Source organism: Balaenoptera musculus, chromosome 5 (assembly GCF_009873245.2).
Source record: "Balaenoptera musculus isolate JJ_BM4_2016_0621 chromosome 5, mBalMus1.pri.v3, whole genome shotgun sequence".
In the NCBI taxonomy this organism is placed as follows: Eukaryota; Metazoa; Chordata; class Mammalia; order Artiodactyla; family Balaenopteridae; genus Balaenoptera; species Balaenoptera musculus.
The window spans coordinates 104,460,614-104,487,023 of NC_045789.1; the positions used below are offsets into that span (position 1 = coordinate 104,460,614).

Here is a 26,410-nt window from a genome sequence, read left to right on the forward strand (position 1 = left end):
GCGACTTGAATGAGGACAAATTGTGAGTCATAACTAGGCAGATGGACTAGGAGCATGCAAACATAACATCAAGAATCACACAAGGAGAGGGCTTCCCTGGTGGCGCAGCAGTTGAGAGTCTGCCTGCCAATGCAGGCGACATGGGTTCGAGCCCTGGTCTGGGAAGATCCCACATGCTACGGAGCAACTAAGCCCGTGAGCCACAGCTACTGAGCCTGCACTCTAGAGCCCGTGAGCCACAGCTACTGAGCCTGCGTGTCTGGAGCCTGTGCTCCACAACAAGAGAGGCCACGATAGTGAGAGGCCCGTGCACCGCGATGAAGAGTGGCCCCCGCTTGCCACAACTAGAGAAAGCCCTCGCACAGAAACGAAGACCCAACACAGCCATAAATAAATAAATTAAAAAAAAAAAAAGAATCATACAAGGAGAGATATCAAGAAACCAGGCAGCATATTTTAAGATCTGCAACTATGTCATGATTAGGATGGCAGGACTTGGGATCCAGGGGAGCAAACAGTGCATTAGAGCTTGAAAACCTAGATAAGGGGTCTGAATAATAAATTTAATAGGTTAGGAGCTATAAGTGAAGCTTGATAGTGTGTCAAGCAATATTTGTGACTGGCAATTACTCAAAACTCTCTTTACATATTTGCCAAAAGTGGAATTGGTAGGTGGTATACATAGTAACTAAAAGCAAGAACTTTGAAGCTGAGATAGAAGTGATTTACTTCCCTAGGCCTCAATTTCCTTATCTGTAAAATAATGATATAATATTGCTTAATTTATTGGTTATTGTGAGGATTAAATGATATAACAGCTGACACAACTTGGACTGTTAAACACTTAACATGAATTATCTCATTCGATTCTCACAACTCTATGAATTATTTACTACTATTATCCTTATTTTACAGATGTTGAAACTGAGACCCAGGAATTTTAAGTAATTTTCCCAAAGTCACACAGCTGGCAAGTAGCATAGTTGGAATTTGAACCAAATACTCTTTAGTATTATTCAAATCCTTATTAACCTTTGTATCATCTGTCTTCTTCCTTTTAGTTATTCTGGTGATACTGCATTATGGATTTAAGTTGCATTTTCTTGATGACTAATATATTTCATATATTTATTGGCCATTTAAATATCTTTTTTAGTAAAGTATCTGTTTAACTCTCTTGCCCATTAAAAAAAATGTATTGGCTGAATTTTTCTAATTGATTTGTTGGGAGTTATCTATTCTAGAATGGATCTTTTCTTGAATATATAAATAGCCAATATCATCTCCTACTCTGTGGCTTGCATTTTCACTCTGATGATGTCTCTGAATGAACAGAAGTTTTTATTTTAATTTAGTCCAATTTGTTCTTTTATGGCTGGAGTTTTTATTGTTTTAGAAATCTATGCCAACCCTGAGATCATAAAGATATCTCTTTACATATTCTTCTGGAAGCATTAGTGTTTTGCCTTTTACATTTAAGTCTATTATCCATCTGGAATTGATTTTTATGTATAGTGTGAGAAAAAGATAAAAATTGATTTTTTTCCCATACGATATCTAATTGACTCAGCACCATTAATTTAAAAAGACCATCCTTTACCCATTGCACTTCAGGGTCACCTTTGTTGTAAATAAGGTGACCACATATATGTGAATTTATTTTTGGATTCTGTTCTGGTCCACTGGCCTATTTTTCTATCCTTATGCCAACACTACGTTAGTGCTTATATAATAGGTGTTGATAGAGTTGGACTGACTCTTTGGCTTTTTGTATTTCCATATGAATTTTAGAATCAAGTTGTCAATTCACAAATACACACACACACACACAAAACCTGCTGGAATTTTGTCTGAAATTGTACTGAATCTACAGATCAATTTGGGGAGAACTTGATATCTTAATAGTATGTCAATCCTTCAACATTGTATATCCTTCCACTTATTTAGATTTTCTTTATTTTAATAATGTTTTATAGACCTCTAAACTGAATTTAGAGGTCTTGCACATCTTTCATTAGGCTTATTTCTAGGTAGGCTTATTTCTAGGCATTGATACTTTTTTGGATGTTATCAAAATAGTATCATTTAAAAAATTCATTATTTGTTTTTGCTGATATACAGAAATACAAGTAATTTTTGTTTATTTATTTTATATGCAGGCCTTAATAAGTTCACTTTATTCTAATAGTCTGTAGATTCTTTTGGATTTTCTAAGTATACAAGTAAGTATACAAGTTTTATTTATGCATTTAATCTCCTTTTCTTTCTTTACTGCACTGGTTGTAACCTGTCTTTATAGTTGCTCAATATACTTGATGACCTTGGTATCGTCTGTTTTCAGTATTTCTTTTACTATAGATCTGTTGACAATAAACCCTTTCATTATTTATTTGTCTGAAATGTGCTAATTTCACCTTCACTTTTGAAGGGTATTCTCACTGGATACAGAATTCTAGGCTAGAAGTTATTTTCTGTAAGCATTTAAAAAATGTTCCATTGCATTCTGGCTCCCATAATTTCTGTTAAGAATTTAATTATCATTCTTACCATGACTCCTTTGAAGATAATACATTTTCCCTCTCTTTGACTGATATTAATTATAGTTACTAAAAAATTTTTTTATTTTGATAAAAGATGCATGACATAAAATTCACCACTTTAAAGTGTGCATTTCAGTGGTATTAAGTGCATTCACATTGTTAAGCTATCATCACCACTGTCCATCTCCAGAACTTTTTCATCATCCCAAACTGAAACTCTGTATCCATTAAACAATAACTCCCTATTCTCCCCTCCTGAAACCCCCTGGTAACCACCATTCTACCTTCTGTCTCTACGATTTGACTACCCCAGGTACCTCATATAAATGGAATCATACAATATTTGTCCTTTTGCATCTGGTTTATTTCACTTAGTATAATGTCTCCAAAATTCATCCATGTTGTAACATGTATCAGAATTTCCTTCCTTTTTAGGGCTGAATAATATTCCATTGTATGTATATACCATATTTTGTTTACCACTTCATTTGTCTTTTTTTTTTTAGTGGTTCAATATTAATAATTTAATGATTAAGTGAGATAATCCAAATAAAATATTCAGCATAGTCCCAAGCATATGGTAAGCACTCCATAATGGTAACATACTCAGAAAGGAAAACAGAGTTGCTTAGCTAGTTAAAGGTAGAGAAGTCAGGAGGTCTAACCCCTGGTTGAGTGGCTTACTTATGATTTAGATTCCCATCCAATATGTAGCATGGAGAATTCAAATGGAGACAAGCAGTCAGTTGCAGGAAAGAATGCTGATTCTTTTATTTTGCTTAGAACAAGTTAGAGATTGTAAGATTATAAGCTGGCAACATACTATAGTGTTCATTTACAATTTATTTTATACTCAGAACACATCTTGTTATTTATGTTTTTCAGATAGTTGTTGAAATCCAACAACGCTATGGAGCAATCTGCATGGTAAACATTTCTTTTAGGATTATCGCCTTTCTCTGTGTGCCCTTTTCCTCTTTTGCTTGTAACCTGTGCATTGTCCACTAGATGGCAATACACCAACATAAAATGCAAAGGAAACAGCCATACCGTAGCATCTTATTTACTCGATTTAGTGGGAGATGATCGTTTTCCTGGAATATTAGCCTTCAAGTAGTGGGTTAGGACTACATCCATGCTTCCTATTGTGGAATTAATTAAAACCAGTGCTGATGAATGAATAGATGTTGAATGAATAAGTGCAATCATATATTTAGTGCTTACAATGTACCAGACCCCGAGATAGGTACTACACACATGATATGCCTGCTTTCCTCATATCACCACCCCCCCTCCCCCCATTGAACAGATGAGGACTCTGAGGACTGGAGGGTTAGTAGCTTTCCCAGGGTCATACAACTAGAGAGAGATGAAGCCAGGACTGCTCAGTGGCAGGGGAAGATGATGAGTTTGAAGCCAGTGGTCACATCCAAGTACCAGAATGCAATGGAAACATGGAATGCTACCTTAGGACTGGGCAAAAGCTATGAATTTAATCCCTTCATTTGTTGATGGACATTTGGGTTGTTTTCACCTTTTGGGCTATTGTGAATAATGCTGCTATAAACATGGATGTACAAATAACTGTTCAAAGTCTGCTTTCAATTCTCTTGCGTATGTACAAAGGAGAACTGCTAGATCATATGGTAATTCTACGTTTAATTTTTTGAGGAACTGACATACTGTCTTCCACAGTGACTGTACCATTTTATATTCACACCAGCAATGCGCAAGGGTTCCAATTTCGCCACACACTTGTTGACACCTGTTATTTTGGTTTTTTGTTAATAGCCATCATAATGGGTATGAAATGGTATCTCAATGTGGTTTCGATTTGCATTTCCCTAATGATTAGTGATGTTGAGAATCTTTTCATGTGTTTATTGGCCATTCGTGTATATCTCCTTTGGAGAAATGCCTATTCAAGTCCTTTGCCCATTTTAAAACTAGATTGTTTTTTGTTGTTGAGTTGTAGGGGTTCTTTAAATACTATGGATATTAATCACTTATCTGATATCTGGCTTGCAAATACTTTCTTTCATTCTGTGGGTTGCCTTTCCACTCTGTTGATAGTGTCCTTCAATGTGCAAAAGTTTTTAATTTTGATGTTGTCCAATTCATCTATTTTTTCTTTTTGCCTGTAGTTTGGGTGTAATGTTCAAGAAATCATTGCCAAATCCAAAGTCATGAAGCTTTCCCCCTATTTTTTCTTCAAAGACTTTTATAGTTTTAGTTCTTAAAATCATAGTCATCTTAACATCTTTGTCTCCTAACTCAAAAATCTGGGTCCTCTTTGAACATGTTTCTATTTTCAATTTTCTGTCTTGGTTTGTGGTCATAAAGTATTGTCTAAAAGCTAGTATGGCTAATAACTTTTATTGAAAACTTGACATGTATAAGAAATGATAGTCTCCAAATGTTATCTTCTTCCAGAAAGAAATGTGTGGTGGGGGGGGAGTGCTAATCACTTTAAGCAAATCAGAGACTGAGCTCAGTTGAGATAGATTTGTAACACTCAGTTTTACCTCAATTTGTTCTGGCTCCTAGGGAATAGTTCTCTAGGAATTTTGCCTTAGATGATGCCCCCGACAAATTACGATAACCTCACTTGTTTTTCCCAGATCAGAAATACATTATTTCCCCTGGGTTCACTCCTATTGTCTATGCTTTCCTGTCCTGTAATAACTGGGTAACTTTTCCAAGGTCACAAAGGTATAAATAAAGGAGCTGGGCCAAAATCAGGCAGTTTGGCTCCAGAGCCCACAGTCTTAAAAATAAAGTGCTTATAATATATCAGACACTGTGTCAGACATAGACAAAGCTCTCACAGGGTTTAGATGCTAACATTTAGAAAATGGCCATTATAACTTAAATCTGTTTTTAAAAACGAAAAGAAAATCTATCAAGTATCTATCTAACTTTTTGGTTTGTCTATTTTAGAAAAGAAAGTACTAAAAATAAGGGCCTTAGAAAAAACTTGAAAATAGGGTGTAAATAATAAGTCAGAGAAGGCTAAGATTATTTAGAAATAGCTCATTGGAAATCAATTATAAAGGTGTTAAGATCCCTCTACGTGCCTCTTACCCTCCAACCCCTTTCACTGAGCACTCTGGAACTTCTGCTAGAATTATCAAACTCTCAACCTCTTATATTCTCAACCTCTTCAGAGCATTCTCTCAAATTCTGTGTCCTATCTGAAACCAAGCCCTTCCCTTAAGCATACTACTTCCCCTATAGTCCTCTTTCATAATAGCTGTTTATTTGCTTACTTCCTTCTGACAACTGCTATTTATATACATTACTTTTTAAAAAACCTTGCCTCTTTGAAGCTTGTATAGTTTGACAATACCGCTTTCTCCCTCTTCCAATCACTGTTATTTACTGACTTTATCTTGGTCCCTTTCCATTATTCACCAAAGACATGAACAGCTGACTCCCAAATTTGTAATCCTTCTGAGTCTTAAACATATACCTGGGTAATTCATTTACTACCGTGGCTCCACATATAACCCCTCATTCTCAGTAGATAACCTTACCTCCAACTTCCATTACAAATCTTTCTCTCCCTCTTACATTAAAGGAAGTGTCTTCCTCCTAAGGCAATCAGAGCACTTGTATTTTGGACTATATTCCTTCTTGTATTCTCAAGAATTTTATATCATCAATGATCCTTCTCTGCCTGTATCAACTATTCCTCCTCTCCCACTTCCTTTCAACGAGATCCTTCCCAGTGACGTTTAAATGAGCTCATCTTCATAAAAGTTTCCTAGAAACCCACATCCCCATTCAGCTGCTCCTTCCCTTTACTAATAAACTTTTTGCAGAGTTGGTGGTTCTCACCACAGTCTTCTTTCCCTCACAAACCACTCACTCATCAATATTTGCCACTTGAGGTTCTACTCCTTTCACTCCACAAAATAATTCTCCTTAAGGTCATAAATAATCTACAAGTGAACATATGACATGATGAAACATTCTTCTTTTCACTCTTATTAAACCACTCTCTTACCCCACCCCCCATCTTTCTTCTTATTCCTTTCCTGTCTTCTTTGCAGACCCATTTTCTCTCAACAACTGCTAAAAGTTGGGGGTCATGAAGGTTCTGCCCTCAATCCTCACTTTAGTTCACTGGTTGAGTGCCCCAATACTCCCTACTGGCTTTAGGATAAAGACAAAAATATTTAACATGGCTGTGTTCAAACTACTACAACAAAGTACCAAATACTGGGTGGCTTATAAACAACAGAAATTTATTCCTCACAGTTCTGGAAACTGGATGCATCCCAGCATGGTTGGTGAAGGCCCTCTTTTGGGTTGCAGACTGCTGACTTCTCGTTGTATCCTCATATGACAAAGAGACAGCTAGAGAGCTCTCTGGGGTCCCTTTTATAAGGGTACTAATCCCTTTTATAAGGACTCTACCATCATGACCTAATTATCTTCCAAAGGTCCCACCTCCTAATACTATCATTTTGGGGATTAAGATATCAACATATGAATAAACATCCAGTTAATTGCAATGATAATCCTACAGGATTCTGCACATGTAGTCCATGGGTCCCTCTCAAGCCTAATTTCATACCATTCCCCATTCATTTTTTTCATTCCTAGGCCACTCTGATGTTCTTACAGTTCCTTGAAATTGCTAGATTACTTCTGCAGAGCCTTAATACTTGCTTTTCCCTCCAACTGAAATACTCTCCACCAACCTCCCCTTCATTTGGTTAACTCCTTTTTAATCCCTCAGCTCAAGGACCTCAGAGAAATATTTATGACACCACCGCTGCCTGTAGACTAAGTAAGGTCCAGTTTTTTATGTTCTTATAGAATGTTGATCATTTTTTTCAGAGCAGTTACCTCAGTTTGTAGTCATGTATTGATTAGAGTGACTGTTTACTGTGTTTGTCTCATTAGGCTGTAGACTCCATAATAGTGTCCCACAGGTCCTTGAGGCTCTGTGCATTTTAGTTTTCAGTCTTTTTTTCACTCTGTTTTTCAGGGAGAATGATTTCTATTTATCTATCATCAAGTTCATTGATTCTTTCCCAGTTCATTTCCATTCTGCTATTGAGTCCATCCAGTGAATGTTTTATTTCAGATACTGTACTTTTTAGTTCAAAACTTCTTACTTACTTCTTTTTTACTGTTTCTATTTTTCTGCTGTGAATGAGTATCTTTCCATTTATTATGACTATGCTTATCTTTACCACATGAAACATAGATGCTTCAACATCTTTGTCTGATAATTCAGCATCTGTGTCATTTTTGGCTGGCATCTGTTGATTTTATTTTCCCTTAAGACAATCATTTCCTGGTTCTTTATATGTCAAGTACTTCCGGAGTATATCATGGATATTTTGTTGCATAGACTCTGGGTCCTGCTAAAATCCTCTGAGGAATATTTATTTTTTGTTTGTTTTAGCAGGCAATCAACTTGAGTTGGTGTAGATCATAAGCTCTCTCTTAGTTTCTGTGGCCATTGGTTCCAATCTCAGTTGTTTCCAAAGCCTTTGTTATGCTGCCTTTGGTTTGTCCCATGAAGCCACTCAGGGGTTAGTGGCTTGGGCAGTGTTTTGTTTTGTTTTGTTTTGTTTCTTAATATTACTTCAGTTTTTAAAGCCATTGTGATGCTGCTTTGGGCCTGTCTCATGCATGCATAGCTGGAGGTGACCCAAGACACTTGGTTGGGTTCATGCACAGAATTAAGGAACCCCATTCTTCAGCTTTCTCCTTTCCTGAATCCACACCTCCTCCCAACTCTATTTCTCTCAAGGTCTCTTTCTGTGGTTTCTCTAATAAGAATATGGGGCTTTTCTCTGAGTTTTAGCTGTCCATAATTCCATAAACAGTGCCAGCCCTTGGGGAAAAGCCGCAAAAGGAAAACAACAGCAATAACAATGATTCCTCACACTCGCTTTGGACTATAGGGTCCATTTCCCCAGATCTTCAGGCCAGAAAAATAGGTTTTCTATTGTAGTTTTTGGCCTCCTGTGTGGGTCTTGCATGGCTGAATGACTGGGGCCTACCTTCAGGTTAAAGCCACAAGAGCAAGAGAAACTCACCCTCATAGTTTTGACTCTCCTTCACAATCTACCTGCTTTTGTTTACTTTTCTGAGTCCTCAGGTAGTTGCTGTTTGCATCTTATCCAGAGTTTTGGGTTGTGAGCAGTGAAAAAGATGTTGTAGTGGATTTATTCTAGCTTGGATGGAACTGGAAGCCTGTGCACTTCAGGATAGCAGGGACTATATGTGTGTGTGTGTGTGTGTGTTTTTTACCCTTGATCTTCACAGTACCTAGCAAATGGCAGGCACTCAATAAATATTTGTGGAATAAACTGAGAATAAAAAAACGCCAGATACTCAAAATGACAACAAAAACAAAAACATTCTGCATGGTTAACAAGAAGGGCATCTTTGATAGAAAAATAAGAGATTCTAACATCTAGCATAAGCGTTTCAAATACGTTAAGAAAAAGGAAACAAATTATAAAATGAGTAAGATCCTTAATGATTATGCTGTAAAGACAGATAAGAAATTAACAGGATAACTTAGAAAACAGTTCTGCTCTATAGAACAAAAACTTAAAGAGTGGAAGTTTTGAAGAATTAGGACTCTGACTAGGATAGATTTGGGGCATAACTTTAATGGGGGAAGTTGAAGAGGAAAAACCAAATACTTGAGTAACGTAGGGATTAGAAGCAGACTAGGCAGAATACATGGGCCTTAGCCCTCTCCCCACTGCCCCTTTTCCCCCTTTTTAATATTGTGCCTGTCTGCTTTCTTCTTTGCTCTAGATATCTCCTTATCTTTATTTTCCTTTGGACTTCTCGCTCTCCCTGGACACCTCTTTCTCTCCTATCTAATTTTTAAAATGCCTATTTCCTTAACATAATATAAATTTTGTAATTAAAAATGTAGATTAAATTAAACTAACAAATTTTATCTTTCTCTTAAGAATTGGTTTTTTGGGGATTCAATTTCTTGATAGAAAAACATCTTGTTAACAGCTCTATACAATTACTTGAAATATACTTGATATAAGCAAAAGCCTTCCTGTGTAATTCAGGAGTAACTGTGGTAATCCAAGTGTCTAATGGTTACAGTGAATGTATTCTGTTAGGAGTGAAACCAAGCAGGACCCTGCGGGGCCTTCCCAGAGGCAGACGACCCTCTACTTCTTGTTTGTAGAAAAGCTTTAGACTCCTAGGCCTTCCCCAAGTTCCAAAGAGCATATTTAATCAGAGAAGTGAGAAAATGCAGAAACAGAGGAAAACAGCCAAGCAAGACAAAATAATCATAGTTTAGCCATAAAACAAAGTCAAGGACCCTTAGTTCCTCATCAAAGGTTATAGATAATATTCTGAGCCACATCCTTGAGTTGTTTTGCAGATACTAAAGGCCCCACCAGATGGAAGAAGTTAATGGCATGCTGTCCACAAGCTCCTAGACCCCAGACTGGTTGGAACCAGAAGGAAGATGATGCTGACTCCCAAAATACCACCCTGTTACCTCACCACCAACCAATCAGATGGATGTACATGAGCTGACTATGCACCCGTTGACCCTTCCCTCACCTTGCCTTTAAAAACCCTTCCCTGAAAGCCATCAAGGAATTTGAGTCTCTTGAGCATTAGCTGCCTGTTCTCCTTGCTTGGTGCCTTGCAGTAAACTTTATACTTTCTTTCACCACAACACTGTGTCAATAGATTGGCTTTACTACACGTCAGGTGAGCAGACCCAAGTTTGGTTTGATAACAGGAGTCCTCTCATTATATGTCTAGATAGCTGGCATAATGGAAGGAATGAGGGCTTTGAAATCAGAAATATACTACTTGTATGATCTTGGGTAAATTACAATCTCCTGTCATCATTTAATGGGTATAGTACTATCTACTTTTCTTACTTTGTGCTCACAGCTGGAGAAAGCAGAATAGTTATCCAAATTTGAGTTTACTGGACATCATGCTTTTTGTATACTAACAAAAAGAAGACTTCATTGTGATTTTTATTCCAGTATCTTACATTTATGATCACCTCAGTATTTAAATAAAATTTTATGCTCTATTTATTGAAATAAGCCTCTTAAAATCCTTTTTGGAATGAGGCAGAGTATAAATACATACATACTACATATCTTGCTATTAGGGGATCAAGTGAGATGTTTGTACAGTTCATAGCAAAAGCTATGGTATTCAACTGATAATTTTTATTACAAGTATGTACTATCACCATATTGCTAAGCTTTGCTTTTAAAGTCATGGAAAATTTTGATTGATTTAGAGGTGCTGTTTTCACCCATTTTTATTAGAATGTCTCTTTGATTGCACATATAAATAATGGACACAGTCTGTATTATAGAAGAGCTGGGCAATCTAAGCTCTATGCTTTTAATCTGCTACATAATATTGAGTAAATTTCTTGTCACTTCACCATCCAGTACCTCAATTCCAAACCTATAAAATGGGGTAGGGAGGAAGGATGTTAGATGATCTAATGCCTTTATCAGCTTTAAGGCTCTGCTTCTATTCCCTTACGGACCCACTGTAAAACAAACAGGGTGACAGAATACTGATACACACTGCTTGGGAATTTCACATTTTACATAAATATCATGTATGTATATATCACTTAATAGAAACAACTTCTTGTCTTTCCCCAGGTGTGTGTTCTTGTAGTATATACTGTACTTTGGATTTACTCTTTTGCAGCAATGTTCAACAATAGTGACATCTAGTGACTACATGCTACATATCATTCAGCAAAAGTTTATGACCAATTCTTAGTCTTCTAAATGTGGACGATTCACTTTGTGACTTAGCTAATACCTGAAATCATTCCTCATCTCTCCTCCCTATAGATTTAAGAAATATGAATTAAATTTGACAGTTGCATTAACAATTGGATACATAATAGCTGAAAATGTCTTCAAAAAATCATAATGCATACAAGACTTAAATATTAACTATTCTAAGGGAGACTGCAACTTTTTTCCTTCCATTGAGAGTGGCAGAACCGGGAGTTGAGTTCGGGTGTGTTTCAATATGTAGTCCATGCCCTTAGCCACTATACATCACTGACACATAATAGCCATTTAACATATATTTGTTAAATGAGAGTTAGGTAAAGCGTGTATGTCAATGTCTGGGTTTGTGAGTATGTATTCCTTTAGAATCTTTGGAACTATTGCTGCCTTTCAGACAGAAGTCTTTTTGAGTTTATGTCAACGATCATCAAGTAACAACAACAGTATAATTCTTTCTGAACAAATGAATTTGAGAGTTACATCCACTGAGAATACTCTTTATAAAGAGCACTGAATCTAGATCATTTTTTTTTAAGACAATGACTAGCTGACATTACTATTTAATTAGGACAATACAAATCTGGACACTACTACTCCAGTTCAAATGGACTCTGCCACTATTAAAATTACTATAGTATTTAGTGTTTGTTCTCATTAATCAGATATTATCTTGAATTTTTATTCTTTTCAGGTGCCTAGATTTTGTTTCCACAATAAAATGGTTAAGGTATTCCATGATTCGGAGCATGTTTTATATTCTTGCCTTTTTCTTAGTACCAAACACAATGGCTTTTCTCACCCATAGAATAAAGTTACTAACAACTTGTCCAGAATCCAGGGTTTTCCACAACATGGCATCAAACCATCTTGTCAGCTTCCTCTGTAGCTCTCTTGACCCTGTATTTCAGTCAAATTAAACTGTTAACTGCTCTCCTATGCATTATTTGTTTTCTCTTATTTGCTTGGAATACCTTCCCACTGCATCTCTTCTTTGCAAATTATCTGTTGCTTAAGGGTATTCCAGGAAAAGCTTCCTGCAAGGTATACCCAAAACTGGAAGTCATCTTCCCATCTGAATTCTCACATCATTTTGTCACTCGCTCTACCTTCCTTCTCCCTCTCTAGTTGTCTATCTTTGGCCTTCTTTACAAGCTTCTTTTCCTTTATCTGTCCCTTAAATGTTGAGGTTCCTTGGGATTCTGCCTTCTGCCCTTTTTTCTTGTCACTCTCTCTCTATATTTTTTAAGATATTTATTTTACTCCCAATGACCAATAAGCTGATGAGCCTGGCCTAGAGAAGACCTCTTGAGATTCTAACTAGTATATTTACCTAAATATTGAATATCTTTACTTGATCACCTTTATAAGCATCTTAAGCTAAGCTCAATGTATGTACAACTGAACCCAAGACCTTTCCCCACCAAATCTATTCCTTCTTCAGAGAATTTCCTATCTCAGAGAATGAAGCTACCATCTATCTAGTTGCTCAGATTAGAAACTGAGGAGTCATTCCTTCTCCCCACTTTTCCTTTCCTGCTGACATCTGGTGAGTTACTAAATCATGATAACACAAGCTCCTAAATATTAAAAAATTTTGCCCACTTTTCTCCATATAAATTGCCACTATCCCAGTCCAGGCCATAAGCACCTTTCTCTCTAAACACTATAATGGTCTTTCCAACTGTTTTCCCCACTTCCAGCCTTGGTCTTCCCCCCTGTAATTTCTATAATGCAGAGTAATCTTCTAAAATGTACAGTGATTACAGCAAGTTCCTGCTTAATATTCTTCAATGGCATCCCATATAAGAGAAACATCCAAACTCTTCAAACTCAGCTTACAGAGCCCTCTGTTATAAGGGCTAACCTTGTCCTTGTGTATCTCCTCATTCTTCACTTGGCATTCTAAACTTCAACCGTACTAAACTGTAGTTCTTCAAACTTGTCGTGCCTCACATCCCCAAGACTTCATACATTCTGTATGTTGCCTTCTCACCCGACACCCCTGCTTTTTTCCCAGCTAATTCTACATAGTTTAAGAAGTCATTCTTGTAGAAGCTCCCTTCAGTATGCATTCTTATTGCAGCATCCACCCCAGTACGGTAAGTGCTTGTTTAACTACCATCATTCTTTTACTTGACAAGTATTAATTGAGAGTGCACTATGTAACTGGTACTATATTCTTTACATAGACTTTAGTCAGTATAGGGTATTGTGAAAGCACATATGGTACATGGGGTCCAAGAAATGCTTCTCAGTGACTCGCATTTCCGTTTATTTTCCTGGTAGATTGAATCAGTGCTGATTTCATAATTATTTCTGGGTTCTTTGAATTACCTAACACAATAGACGGTAGATAAATATCTAATCCCATTAACTGTTGGATTTTAAACACATATGAAACATTTTCACATTGTAAGTGGACTCCAGCCAGCCGTTACTTTCTACTTAGCAGAGCTTTTCTTTGTTATCACTTTGGATATAATGGAGTGTAAAAAGTGAAGAGGCAAACTATTATAGTGAAAGATATGGGACTTATTGTCAGAACACCATGGTGAGTAATTCTGCCACTTTCTAGGTATGTGTCCTTAGTCAAGACACTTAACCTCTCTAAGCCTCAGTTTTCTCATCTGAAAAAGGTTGCTACAAAATCAAATGAGATAAGAGAAAATAAAAGCATAACATAAAATATAAAGGGGTATCCAAATGCAATTATTATTATTGTTATTAGGGTGACTACAGATCAGGTCTCCCTGTTACTTGTCATCCCAGCTCTATAGGCAACAGAAGTTCCAAATCTCATCCTTCACCTTCCCTTTACTATTTAAAAGGTAGGCTTTTGTACTTTAATAAACACATACTCATGAAAATGTTTAAAAAACAAAAACAAAAAGACAAATACTGTATGATTTCACTTATATGTGGAATCTAAAAAATAAAGCAAGCTAGTGAATATAACAAAGAAGAGGCAGACTCACAGATACAGAGAACAAACTAGTGGTTACCAGTGGCGAGAGGGAAGGGGGGCCAATATAGGGGTGAGAGATTAAGAGGTACAAACTACTATGTATAAAATAAATAAGCTACAAAAATATATTGTACTGCACAGGGAATATAGCCAATATTTTACAATAGCTATAAATAGAGTATAACCTTTAAAAATTGTGAATCACTATGTTGTACACCTGAAGCTTATATAATATTGTATATCAAGTATACCTCACTTAAAAAAAAAGTCAGATAACAAGTGTTGACAAGGATTTGGAGAAATGGGACCCTCAAATACTGCTGGTGATAATGTAACATGGTACAGCCACTTTGGAAAACAGGCTGGCAGTTTCTCAAATGATTTAACATAGTTACCATATGACCCAGCAATTCTACTCTTGGGTATATTCTCAAGAAAACATATGTCCACACAGAAATTTGTACACAAATATTTATAGTAGCATTATTCATAATAGCCAAAAGGTAGAAACAACCCAAATATTCATCAACGGATGAATGGATAAGCAAAATGTGGTATATCCATACAATGGAATATTCTTCAGCCATAAAAAGAATGAAGTACTGATTCATGCTATGATAACCTTGAAAACATAATGCTAAGTGAAAAAAGTCAATCACAAAAGATCACATACTATATGCTTCCATTTATGTGAAAGTACAGTATAGGGAAATCTATAGAGACAGAAAGTAGATTAGTGGTTGCTTAGGGTAAGGGGTGGGGAGGACATAAGGGTGTTAGCTCCAAGGTATGCGGTTTCTTTTTGAGGTGATGAAAATATTCTAAAACTGTAGTGATGGTTATATATATATCTGTGAATACACCGAAAACACTGAACTGTATCCTTTAAATAGGTGAATTTGGTATGTATGGTATGGTATGTGAATTATATCTCAAAAAATCTGAGTTAAAACAAAAACAAAATACACACACACACACACACACAGATAAACAGCCAAAATATTTAACAACTAAATATTAAAGGGACAAGAGAGTCAGAAACACCAGACTATGAAAGTCTAGAATTTAGATGTATTGGCAAAAAACCACAATCAGGCCACAATTTTTTTTAAAATGTTAACTGGAAGGGTAGGTGGCACAAAAGAGTAATGATCTGAACCATTTCTCAGTAAAATAGTAACCCATTGAGCTGGAAAGTCAGGGTATCTGGGTTCAAGGACTAGTTTAGCTACTAACTTAACCACTAATACCCAGGTAGTCTACCCACCCACCACTCTGGTCTTTCAGTTCCTTGATCTCCTTGGCTCCTATGATCTTTTTTCTACCCTATCTCAGCCACTCACTCACAAGGCCACAAATATGAAATGGCCACTCAATTCTGCCCAGCTATGCTACTATGTTTCTCTAGTGTTGATACAGACTGAATATTCGTATCTCCTCAAATTCCACACGTGGAAATCTTAACCCCCAATGTGATGGTATTAGAAGGTGGGCCTGGGCTTCCCTGGTGGCGCAGTGGTTGAGAGTCTGCCTGCCAATGCAGGGGACACGGGTTCGAACCCTGGTCTGGGAAGATCCCACATGCCGCGGAGCAACTAGGCCCGTGAGCCACAATTACTGAGCCTGCACGTCTGGAGCCTGTGCTCCGCAACAAGAGAGGCCACGATGATGAGAGGCCTGCGCACCGTGATGAAGAGTGGCCCCCACTTGCCGCAATTGGAGAAAGCCCTCGCGCAGAAATGAAGACCCAACACAGCCAAAAATAAATAAATAAATAAATAAATAAACCCAAAAAGCTAAAAAAAAAAAAAAAAAGACTTAACCAGCAATTTAAAAAAAAAAAAAAGGTGGGCCTTTGGTAGGTGATTAGTTCATGAGGGCAGAGCACTCACGAATGGGATTAGTGTCCTTATATGAGACCCGGAGAGCTCTCTTGCCTCTTTTGGCCATCTATAAACCAAGAACTCGGCCCTCACCAGAAACTGAATCTGCTGCCACCTTGATATTGGACTTCACAGCCTCTAGAACTGTGAGAAAAAAATCTGTTTATAAGACACCCAGACTATGTTTTTTTAATTGGTTATAGCAGCCTGAACGGACTAAGACAAGTATGACTGCCTTCTATCTTCGAAATGACTATTTTATGTCTTTTCTTCACCCCGTAAACCTCTTATCCAAACATTCCACCTCTCTTCTACTGATCCTGCCTCATACTTTCTTTATGCTCATTGAGAAAAAGAGAATTAACTTCAGGCAGAAACTCTCTCATCTTCTAATCACTGAATCTACTCATGTATCTGCATTTCTACCTATACTCTCTTTCTTCTCATTACTATAAATTTTATGTTCATGTTCCTAAGCCAACATTTCTACATATTCCCTGGATCCCATCCCCTCTCACTTTCTCAAAGACTCCACTCCTAAGATATACATTTTCTCTCTTATATTTTTCCCCTCTATACTGGGTCATTCCCATTAGGCTAAAAACATACTTAAGTATCCCCATCTTTAGGAATCCTACTTCGACCCCATATATTCTTCTATAACCTCCATTTCTAGTTCTTCTTCATAGTGAAATATCTTGAGATGTCTACAGTTTATGTCCATTTCTTCACATCACATTTACTCTTCATTATGCTTGTCAAAATTCAAGTCAGATTTCTTTACCTCATCTCTCATCACATTTCAGTACCACTGGCCATGCTTTGTAGTCTTGGCTTTTTAAGTCACCACACACTTCGGACTTTCTTCCTACTTCACTGGCTACTCTTTCTCCATCTCCTCTGCTTGCTTCTTTTCCTCTGCTTTACCTCAAATCATTGGAATGCTCTCTATGAACACACTATCCCTAGGTAGCTTTATCTACATCCTGATGTCTCTCAACTTTATATCTTTGGTTCCATACACAGAACTCAAGACTCAGAACTTACTTTAGATTTTTAATAAGCAGACCAAACATAAGGTGAGCAAAACAAAAACAGTCCTACCTCTACACATTTTCTTCTCTAGTCTTTTCCATTTGGTAAATGGCAAAACCATCCACTAGGAGCTTCTCCCTTTTTCTCACCCCTATATTTAAAACATCACCAAGTCTGTAGGCTCTGCCACCAAATATATCTCACATCCATCCATGTTTATACCACTTTAACCAAAACTATGGTCATTCCTTCCTGGATTACCACAAGGGTCTTCTGCTCTTAATATTGCTTCCCATCCCCTATGACCCATTCACCATGTAACAGGGGGAACAAACCTTTATACAATAAATCAGATTATATTACTCCCTTCCAAAAAACCCCCTACTGGTTTCTTATCATACTTTAAATAAATTCCTAACTTGTCCCATGGGTAGAGCCCCATGGCCGATTCAAAGCCCTTTGACTCCTACCTATGCTTTGGCTCCTACCTATCTCTCCAAGCTCATCTTGTCCCACTTTCTCTACATCCCAGCTACAGTATTCTTTACGATGTTCTTTGAAAGAGTCAAGTTCTTTCCTACCTTGGGCTTCTGTAGTTGAAGTTTCCTTTACCTGCATTGCTCTGGTCCCAAATATTTCCATGGCTGGCTATTTTATATCACTGAGGTCTCAGCACAAATGTCAGCTCTTCAGGGAGGCCTTCCCTAACCAATCAATCTCAAGTAACCCCTCCCTGAGGTCCTCTCACCTCACACTGTTTTACTTCTTCACTGCACTCACCATTATCCAAAATTTCTTTGTTCACATATTGTTTACCTGTTTATTTTCTACCTTCATTACAATTTAAGCTCCATGAGAACAGGAATCTTGCCAGTCTTTTTAACCATCATATTCACAATGTCTGGCAAAATAGTAGATTCCCTAAAAATATGTGATGAATTCCTGTCCCTGAGCGAGTCACTCGACCTCTCTAACTCACATTTGTGGGCTTACTGTTGCTAGACTTACCTCTGGGTCTGGAGAATACAAAAGTGAATAAGACATGGCTTCTTGAAAATCTCATCCATTTATTCCTTTTTTAATATTTACTGAATGTATATTGTACTATGTTGCACGTACTGCTCAATCTCAGTGTTTGTTTAGTTCCTTCTTCAGTAAAATGGAGTTTTGTTAACCAACTCTATCTCATAGGCTATATAAACAGGATGAGTATGAAAATAATATACAAAATGAGAAGTGCTATAAAAATATTACTTTATATATTGCTATTGTTGCACCTGCCTCTTTCCTTTTGTCTGGTACTGACCAGGAGTTTATGACAACAGAGAGTCAACTGACAAAACCAGTAGTATAAATTCTAGTACTCACAGAAGGTAATAAATATGAATATCCATTTCATAGGCAGATAGTGCCTAAAATGTCTGGTGCGTGAATTCTTAAATGTGATAGGAATAAGTGTCAATTTCCCACACTTCTGTTGCAGTAACAGAATAACAATAACAAATAACAATACTATTTACCCCTATGAAAAATTACAGAGTGAGGCGTGACCTCTCTTGGTGCCACCCAAGCCAATCTTCCCTCTCCATCACCCCATCTGATCTTTCATAGACTACAGGACACACACAGAGGGGCATCAGTGACCAGTTATGGGCCTGCAGAGCTCTTATAAGGACTCCTACATGATATGCTTGACACATGGTACCTGTGCAACAACTGTCCTTAATCCTTCAAAAGCACTGATCTAAAGGGCTTGTCCACTGTGATAGAACAGGCGGGGTGAGGGGCGTGGGAGGAGGCAGGTGAGCCTTCCCAGGATCAGCAACCAATCCTGGAACACATCTCCAATCACAGGAGCGTACGAACGTTCATTCGCAGATATGCACCATTTGTACAGTAGTCTGCGCTTAATAAAATTAATTTTTCAGTCAGTCCTGACTGACAGACGTTTTCTTACTTGCGAGTACCTGTAAAATGAAAGAAACGCAGGAGGAAGGGAGAGAATAAAGGAGAGAGATGTGGGGTGAGGGAGTAAAGAAACGAGTCAGGGAGAGGAGAGAAAGAGGTCTGTGACTGTTTTCCCCAGCGCCGGGCAAAGGAGCCCCCTAGAACTACGCTCCCTAGAACTGAAGGGGACGGAAAGGCGTTCCTGGGGGCTACCAGAGAGGAAAGACCGCGGGAGACAGGGTACTAGTGACAAAGGGGAGAGTAAAGACAAATGGGCCGTACATACAATTCCTTTAGTATCCCCCGCTGCCCCGGGAGCGGCCCTGGCGCCCAGCAACCGCCGCAAAGCCCACGCGCAGCTCTGCGGTACAGGTGGCGGAACCTCGGAAAGCGCAGTGGGCTGCAGGCCAGCGGCATCTGGGCGGGGCTGACGACGGCGGGGCGGGGCTAATGGCAACGAGGCGGGACTAATGGCAACGAGGCGGGACTAATGGCAACGAGGCGGGACTAATGGCAATGAGTCGGGGCTGGCGGCGGCGGCGGGGCGGGGCTGGCGGCGGCGGGGCGGGGCGGGGCTGGCGGCGGCGGGGCGGGGCTGACGCGTTTAAGTGGCGTCATGGTCTCCCCAGGCCCCGGAGCCGGAGGGTTCTGGTGTTCTCCGCGACAGCCCGGTGTGTTTTCAGTCTATTCAGCCCTTTCCTTTCCATGTCTCAGAACACTGACCTATTGTGTTGTAAAAGTCAAGGGACGCAGTTAACTTCGGAGGGGCATTAGCCAAAAAGCAGCGCCAGGGGCTGCGCGTGCCAGAAATAACTTGTCAAAACTCAGATCATATTTCCTCTTACGTCAACTTAAATATAGTGCAGTCTTAAAAGAACATAGTCTCTGGGGTCAGGACTGCGCTCAAATTTCAGCACTGCCACTTGTAGCTTTGGGACCACAGGCAAATACATAATCTCCCTGAGTTTTGGGTTTTCTTATCTGTAAAGGATGTGGTGGTGTTGTGAGACTAAATGAATTGATGCCTGGTAAGTGTCTGCAACAGGGCTTGATACAAAGTAAACACACGATATCCTGTTATCAGTGTAAACCCTTTGTTTTGTTTTGTCCCCGGCACCATGAAATCTTATGTGGAAATCTTCATATGAAACAAATGAAAGCAGAACTGCTCTGGTTTAAGGTGGGCCCAGAAGCTTTGGGTTCTCAGTGCCAAAGGTGGACTTCAAGTTTCCTCTATGGAATCCCCAAGCTTCCTACAATATAGACGAAAACAACTGTTACTGGAGAAAGTCTAAACTTCTTAAAAAGACAAACTGACCTTTCGTATTTTTTTCTCCTGATACTCCAAACAACTTTTTCTCCTGCACACGCTGTATTCCTTTTTGACCCCATGTTTTTTCTAAAGTCATTCCGTCTATGCGGAGTGTTCCCTTTCTCCTTTTCTTATTTATCATTTAAGGTCTCATTCAAATTACAGCTCTTTCTGGGGCAACTGAGTAAAAATTCTCTTTTTATTGTAACCCCTTCCCACTTTCAGCATGGTGTAGACAGCTCAGCAAGGATTTAAAGTCATTTTCTTCCTTGTTTTAGGAGAGTAGACAAGGTCTTTTGTGATTATAGGGTAAAGGAAATGCTTTGTTCTCATGGTAGGGAAGGAAAAAGCAAGGAGATCCCCAAGGATACTGGGATGAAGAACAAATGGTAGAGCTGGGAAGAAGGACCTTTGAGAGGAATATGCTGGACTCCAGGACACTGCTCTCTGCCCCAGATGCAATGGATTGCTGGAGGTCAAATGCTTTAGGGTCTATTTAAGGAAGATGGAGGGCACATCAACAAACAGAGTTCCGGAATTCTCGCCAGGTCAGAGGGCTCAGGCCATATTTAATTTGAGTTAGTCAACTAAAGCATGTGATATCACTTGCTCCCAAAATGGCACGAAGCAATTCCCATCTGTTACAGAGAACTAAATTATTCATATAGAAATATAATGTTCTGAAACATTTCAAAAATAATGTCCTTCATTTATTTAAAGACAGTATAATACAAATTTAATAATAATCACTTAAAAAGCAGCTAAAGAAACATCTGAAGCTTTTTTGGTAAAAAAAATCAATAGTAAGTTAATAGTAATTAAATTGGTTATATTTGCAACAATGCCATTAAAAGCAAAAAAAAAAAAAACTTTTGAGGAACAAAGAGAACCTTATTCATTACAGCAGTTTTCACTAAATTTGATATGAAAGTAGTTTCAAAAATATCTTCTGTATAAATGGTTCTGTACTTCTGAAAGCACTTCAATAAAAATAGAAATTTGGCCAATGATCTATTTGGTATGATTTAAGTGCCAGTTTTCTTTTCCAGTCTTACCTCTCACTAATTCCCTTTATCAACCTTAAGTGTCAGCCATTTACCCCAGGCTTTACTGTTTTCACACTTGGCTAATATGCCAGCCCTGTACCTAGCTGTTCCCTTCTTCGCCTTACTCCCTAATACCAACTCATCAATCCAAATCATATCATTTCTTCAAGGTCCGGTTCAAGTATCACCTCCTTTAAGAAGGAGTTTCCTCACTGAGAACAGTTTTGAATCATTCATTTGGACTACAGCTATTTGTACACATCTTACTTCCTTGTAAGGTTCTTGAAGGCAAGTATTTTATTCATATTTGTATTCCCCTCAGAGTCAATCTCCCACTAGAATTCAAGTTCCATTAAACAGAACCCTTGAATATCTTCTTCATCACTGTATTCCCCAGCACCTAGCACCTAGCAAAACTGGCACATAGTAGCCAAGTTACAAGTGTATTCTGAGTGAGTGAATGAATGGATTTTAGAACATAACTCCATAAAGGCAGGGATTTATCTGTTTTATTCATTGCAAAATGAATATTTGAGTATTACCAGGTGAATAAATTATTTTTTGGAAGGCTTAGCATTCATTATATAAAACAAAAATTCTTCAATCTATATGCCTTCACAGAAGTCAAATGTATTTATGTTGCCTTTCACACCTACTTCGGTGGATGATATATCGTTCTGAAAATAAGACATCCCCCAGAACTGCAAGAGTAAAATTTAAAAGAATCAAAATAAAATGGGTGTTTACATTAGTTTCAGTTTTCTTTATTGTGCTTTTCTGTGTTCTAAATTTTCTGCAATGAAAATGTATTATTTTGTAAGCAGACAAAAATAATCAGTACCATTTTTAAAGACTGTAATGGATGAGATCACTTGCAAACATAAGACTGAGGACATTTTGAGAACATTAAAGTCCAATCAATGTTATATGGAGTTAATACCAGAGAGAAGAACACTGGACTGTGAAAATAACTTGAAGAGCTGAAACCTGATCAGTCTGCCTAAAGACAAACAAACAGACAATAAACAAACACTTCTCAAAGGGGAGATTGATGGCACCAACCCTAGGAAAAATAGGGGTGTTGAAGAACATGAATTTATAGTGTTTGTTTAGCACTGTCCTTGGAAGTATGACACCCTTGCTGTGCACTGAATTGTGTCCCCCCGCCAAATTCATAAGTTGAAGCCATAACCCCCCAATGTGATGGCATTTGCAGATGGGGACTTTGAGAGGTAATTAGATGATTGGATAAGATCATGAGGGTAGAGCCCTCATGGTAGGATTAGTGACTTTATAAGAAGAGACACCAGAGATCTTGCACACTCTCTTCCATCCCCATTTTTTCCCCCCACCATGTGAGGACCCAGCGAGAAGGAGGTTATTAGCATGCTACGAAGAGAGCCCTCATTAGAGCCTGATGATGCTGGCAACTTTCACGTTTGACTTCCAGCCTCCAGAACTGTGAGAAAATAAATATCTGTTGTTTAAGCCACTCAGTCTGTGGTATTTTGTTGTAGTAGCCCAAGCAGACTAAGATAGACTAAGCAGACTGACATCTAAACTGTTATGTGGCAGGTAGTTTTCTGATACTGGAAGAGAATCTCCTCACTGACTCAGTTAATAAAAATTTACTAAATGCCCACTGTGCTCCATGCCCTGTGCAAACTGCTGAGGATTCAAAGATGACCAAGATAAGGTTCCCACCCCTCAAGGGTTAATTTAATAGGAGACAAACATATAAACAAACTGAAAAAAGGACTATAAGTACTATGACAGAAGTATGTATAGGGTACATACACTGTTCTTTCAGGCACCCAGAGGCTAGAGTAATGGTTTCTATCTGTGGTTGGGTGGGTGGAGTAAGTTTGCTTGGCTTGAGTCAACACTCTGTAATCAAATTAACTCTGAGTTCACCAGCTAAGTCAAGAGCTGTGCCTTACAATGTGGTGACAAACCTGAGACTTCATGGTGAGCCCTGCAGAGACCAATACTGGACAGAGAGCCATAGAGATCTGGGTGGCGGCTGCTGACCGAGTAGAGGTAGGAAGTAGCTGCATGCTCTGAAAATGGCATAGGCTATGGCAGTGGCTTACTGTGCTCTTCAACTATTTCCACATTCTGTAAATTTCCATGTCTAATTCTTCTTTGGCGCCTTGAATATTTATAACAACATTCTCATTTACTTATACTAACTATATTTTGTATTAGTTAAAAAGTATTCAAAGCCTGTTACATGGAGAAGAGCTACTGGTGAACATGGGAACCAGCACTAACTGCAGCACCCTTGGGCCTCACATGCCTTTTGCTAAGTCCTAATCATCCCCCATGTCCTAACCCTAGTCCTACTTTCTCTGGAGGCTGTGTCTAAACTGCACCTCCCCCTGGATTGATAAGGTGCTCCTGCTATGAGCTCCCTGGCGCCCCTCTACTTCCTGCATCATGGCACGTATCATACTGTTTTGCAATCTCTTGTTTAATGGTTGCTCTCCTCTATCAGACTGTCAGATCCTTAAAGATGGGAACAATATTAGTCTTCATGATGTGCCTGGGTCACCAAAGGCTTTCAGTAAGTATTTGTTGGATGAATCTAGTTTCAGAGCTTGTGAAAGTAGAGGACCAGGTGAGCATTAAGTTTATGGTGCTACCACCAAGGTGCACCTGGCCAAGGAAGTTCATCCATCTGAACTTTGGTATACATTAATCCAGTCCAAATTGAGAACATAAACACCACGGGAATACAGTCCCAGAAAGTAACCAGAGTCAGGCTGACATACATAAAAATGAAGATTCTATGGCTTCGTAGTATGTTAGCTTAATAAAAATTAAGCTAGTTTTGAACAGAGGTGAATGTCATGGTGGAAGGGGCTGGAAGAGTAGTCTAATGATAAGATTATTTCAATATGAGATGTTAGTCTAATAACTAAATGAAGGGTGTATGTACCCTATTCGCACTTCTGTCAGAGCACTTATATCCCTTTTTACAGTTTGTTCATATGTTTGTCTGCTATTAAATCAGACCCTTAGGTAGTCTAATGACATGTTTATTTAAACATGATTATGCCTAACAACTAGGCAGGAGTTGACCTAGAGTAGAGGAACTTAACGGGTGACACACAAAAGCAGAGTTGTTCTGTTGATTAAGTGGGATAAAATGTGACTTTTGCAGATACGCCTTTCTTGTTATCTTCTCTACTAGCATGTTGCAATCCCTGAAATTCCTGCCACAGAAGTCACTCTTTTGGTTAAAGTTACTATCTTTAGATAGTCCTTGTTAACCTGCAAGAATATGCTATTAGGTGATGGCAAGACCCAACACAATGGTACTTTTGGCTCTCAAATCTGATCTTTCCATCTCCCAGGAATGTGAATGCTTAGTGAGAGACACTTTCTCAGCCTCTTCACAGCGGGGTGTGGTCTTCACTAACATTATGTAAGAGGAGAGATGTGTCCAACTCCACATCACTTCCTTAAAAATAAATTGCTGGGGCTTCCCTGGTGGCGCAGTGGTTGAGAATCTGCCTGCCAATGCAGGGGACACAGGTTTGAGCCCTGGTCTGGGAAGATCCCACATGCCACGGAGCGACTGGGCCCATGAGCCACAATTACTGAGCCTGCGCATCTGGAGCCTGTGCTCTGCAACAAGAGAGGCCGCGATAGTGAGAGGCCCGCGCACCGCGATGAAGAGTGGCCCCCGCTTGCCACAACTAGAGAAAGCCCTCGCACAGAAACGAAGACCCTACACAGCCATAAATAAATAAAATTAAAAGAATAAAATAAAAAAATAAAAAATAAATTGCTTGCCTTGGACTTTCTTTTTTCCTTCTTCCCGAGGATTAGAAAGGGGACAGACATCTATAACCTTTGTCCTAAGCTAGGGCATGGCAGAGCCTCAAGACAGAAGGACATGGGTCTCTGAGTAGACCGCATGAGCAGAGTAACCCTGTCAGCTGGTTTCATAAGAGGGAAATAAATTTCTCTATTTAAGTATTTCATGTTTCATTTCTTCATTATAGCAGCTTACCTTACCCTGATTAATATGATATTCATGAGGCTGTTGTAGAAATTGATGAGGGATTGTATTATGGTATTTTAAAAAAAGAAAAGAGGAGCCCAAAACAATTCAAGGCATGAGAGGCTAGGTGACCATGAATCATGAAACTGTGATGGTAATAGTAAGTCAGAGCATGCTGTTGGCTAGCAGAACAGGACACTGAAATTAAATTGTGGTAGTACATTCAAGTGTATATGTCCCTATAAAAATTAAGATATAATGATGAATAGGTGTGTGAAAAAAAAAAAGAAGGTAGAGATCAGGTTGGAGATGTAGAACATTACCCCCGTCCCCCCATATGGAAAGGGTAATGACTAAAAATGCTGTTTAAAGAAATAGCCACACTTTGGTTCTAGTATATTTTAAGCTTAAACATTACATATGTCAATATCCACATGGATAAAAGTAGCCTCTGCTAGTTGATAAAAGTAGCCTCCGAGAGCAGCTTTCTGATGACTATATTCAGCATTCTCTCTTTTCACCTCTAAACCTGTATAGAAGTCTCTCCTTGATCTTCTTCATCTTTATTTTGATGTTCAGCTTTCTGGAGAAGTCTGGGGCCTAGCAAACCAATAAGTAGACTTCCAATTGGGGCTGTGATGAGGATGGCCAAAAATGCCACTGTCAACACATCCATTCCATATCCTTCTAACTGTTTCTCTCCATGTGATCTTGCTGTGTCCAAAGCCACAGATCCTATTGCAGCCTATAAAAGTTTAAAGGTAAAGTTGGAAGCATGATAAGACAAGCACATAGAAAAAAAGGTTAATTATTTTATCATTTGCAAAAACAAATTTCTTGTTCTTTTGCTCAACTGACAAAGTTCT

At 38.6% G+C, this 26,410-nt stretch overlaps 2 protein-coding genes across 6 annotated transcripts in view; both read right to left on the reverse strand.

Moving 5' to 3' along the window:
• Nucleotides 1–19,484, reverse strand: part of SLC9B1 (solute carrier family 9 member B1) — a 66,770-nt gene extending 47,286 nt beyond the window's left edge. Inside the window, exon 1 of the mRNA XM_036853069.1 lies at nucleotides 19,461–19,484. The gene's annotated coding sequence lies outside the window, so the exon portion shown is untranslated. The remainder of the gene's footprint in view (nucleotides 1–19,460) is intronic.
• Nucleotides 19,485–25,320: 5,836 nt separating this feature from the next.
• The window catches only part of SLC9B2 (solute carrier family 9 member B2), a 46,842-nt gene continuing 45,752 nt past the window's right edge, over nucleotides 25,321–26,410 (reverse strand). For 2 of the 5 annotated variants that reach the window (XM_036852977.1, XM_036852978.1), the window contains exon 12: nucleotides 25,324–26,289. In XM_036852977.1, the coding sequence (XP_036708872.1) occupies nucleotides 26,068–26,289 (222 nt within the window). In that variant the 3' untranslated portion in view covers nucleotides 25,324–26,067. Of the gene's footprint in view, nucleotides 26,290–26,410 lie in introns of all 5 variants that reach the window. The other 3 variants (XM_036852981.1, XM_036852980.1, XM_036852979.1) reach the window with 3 other exon arrangements.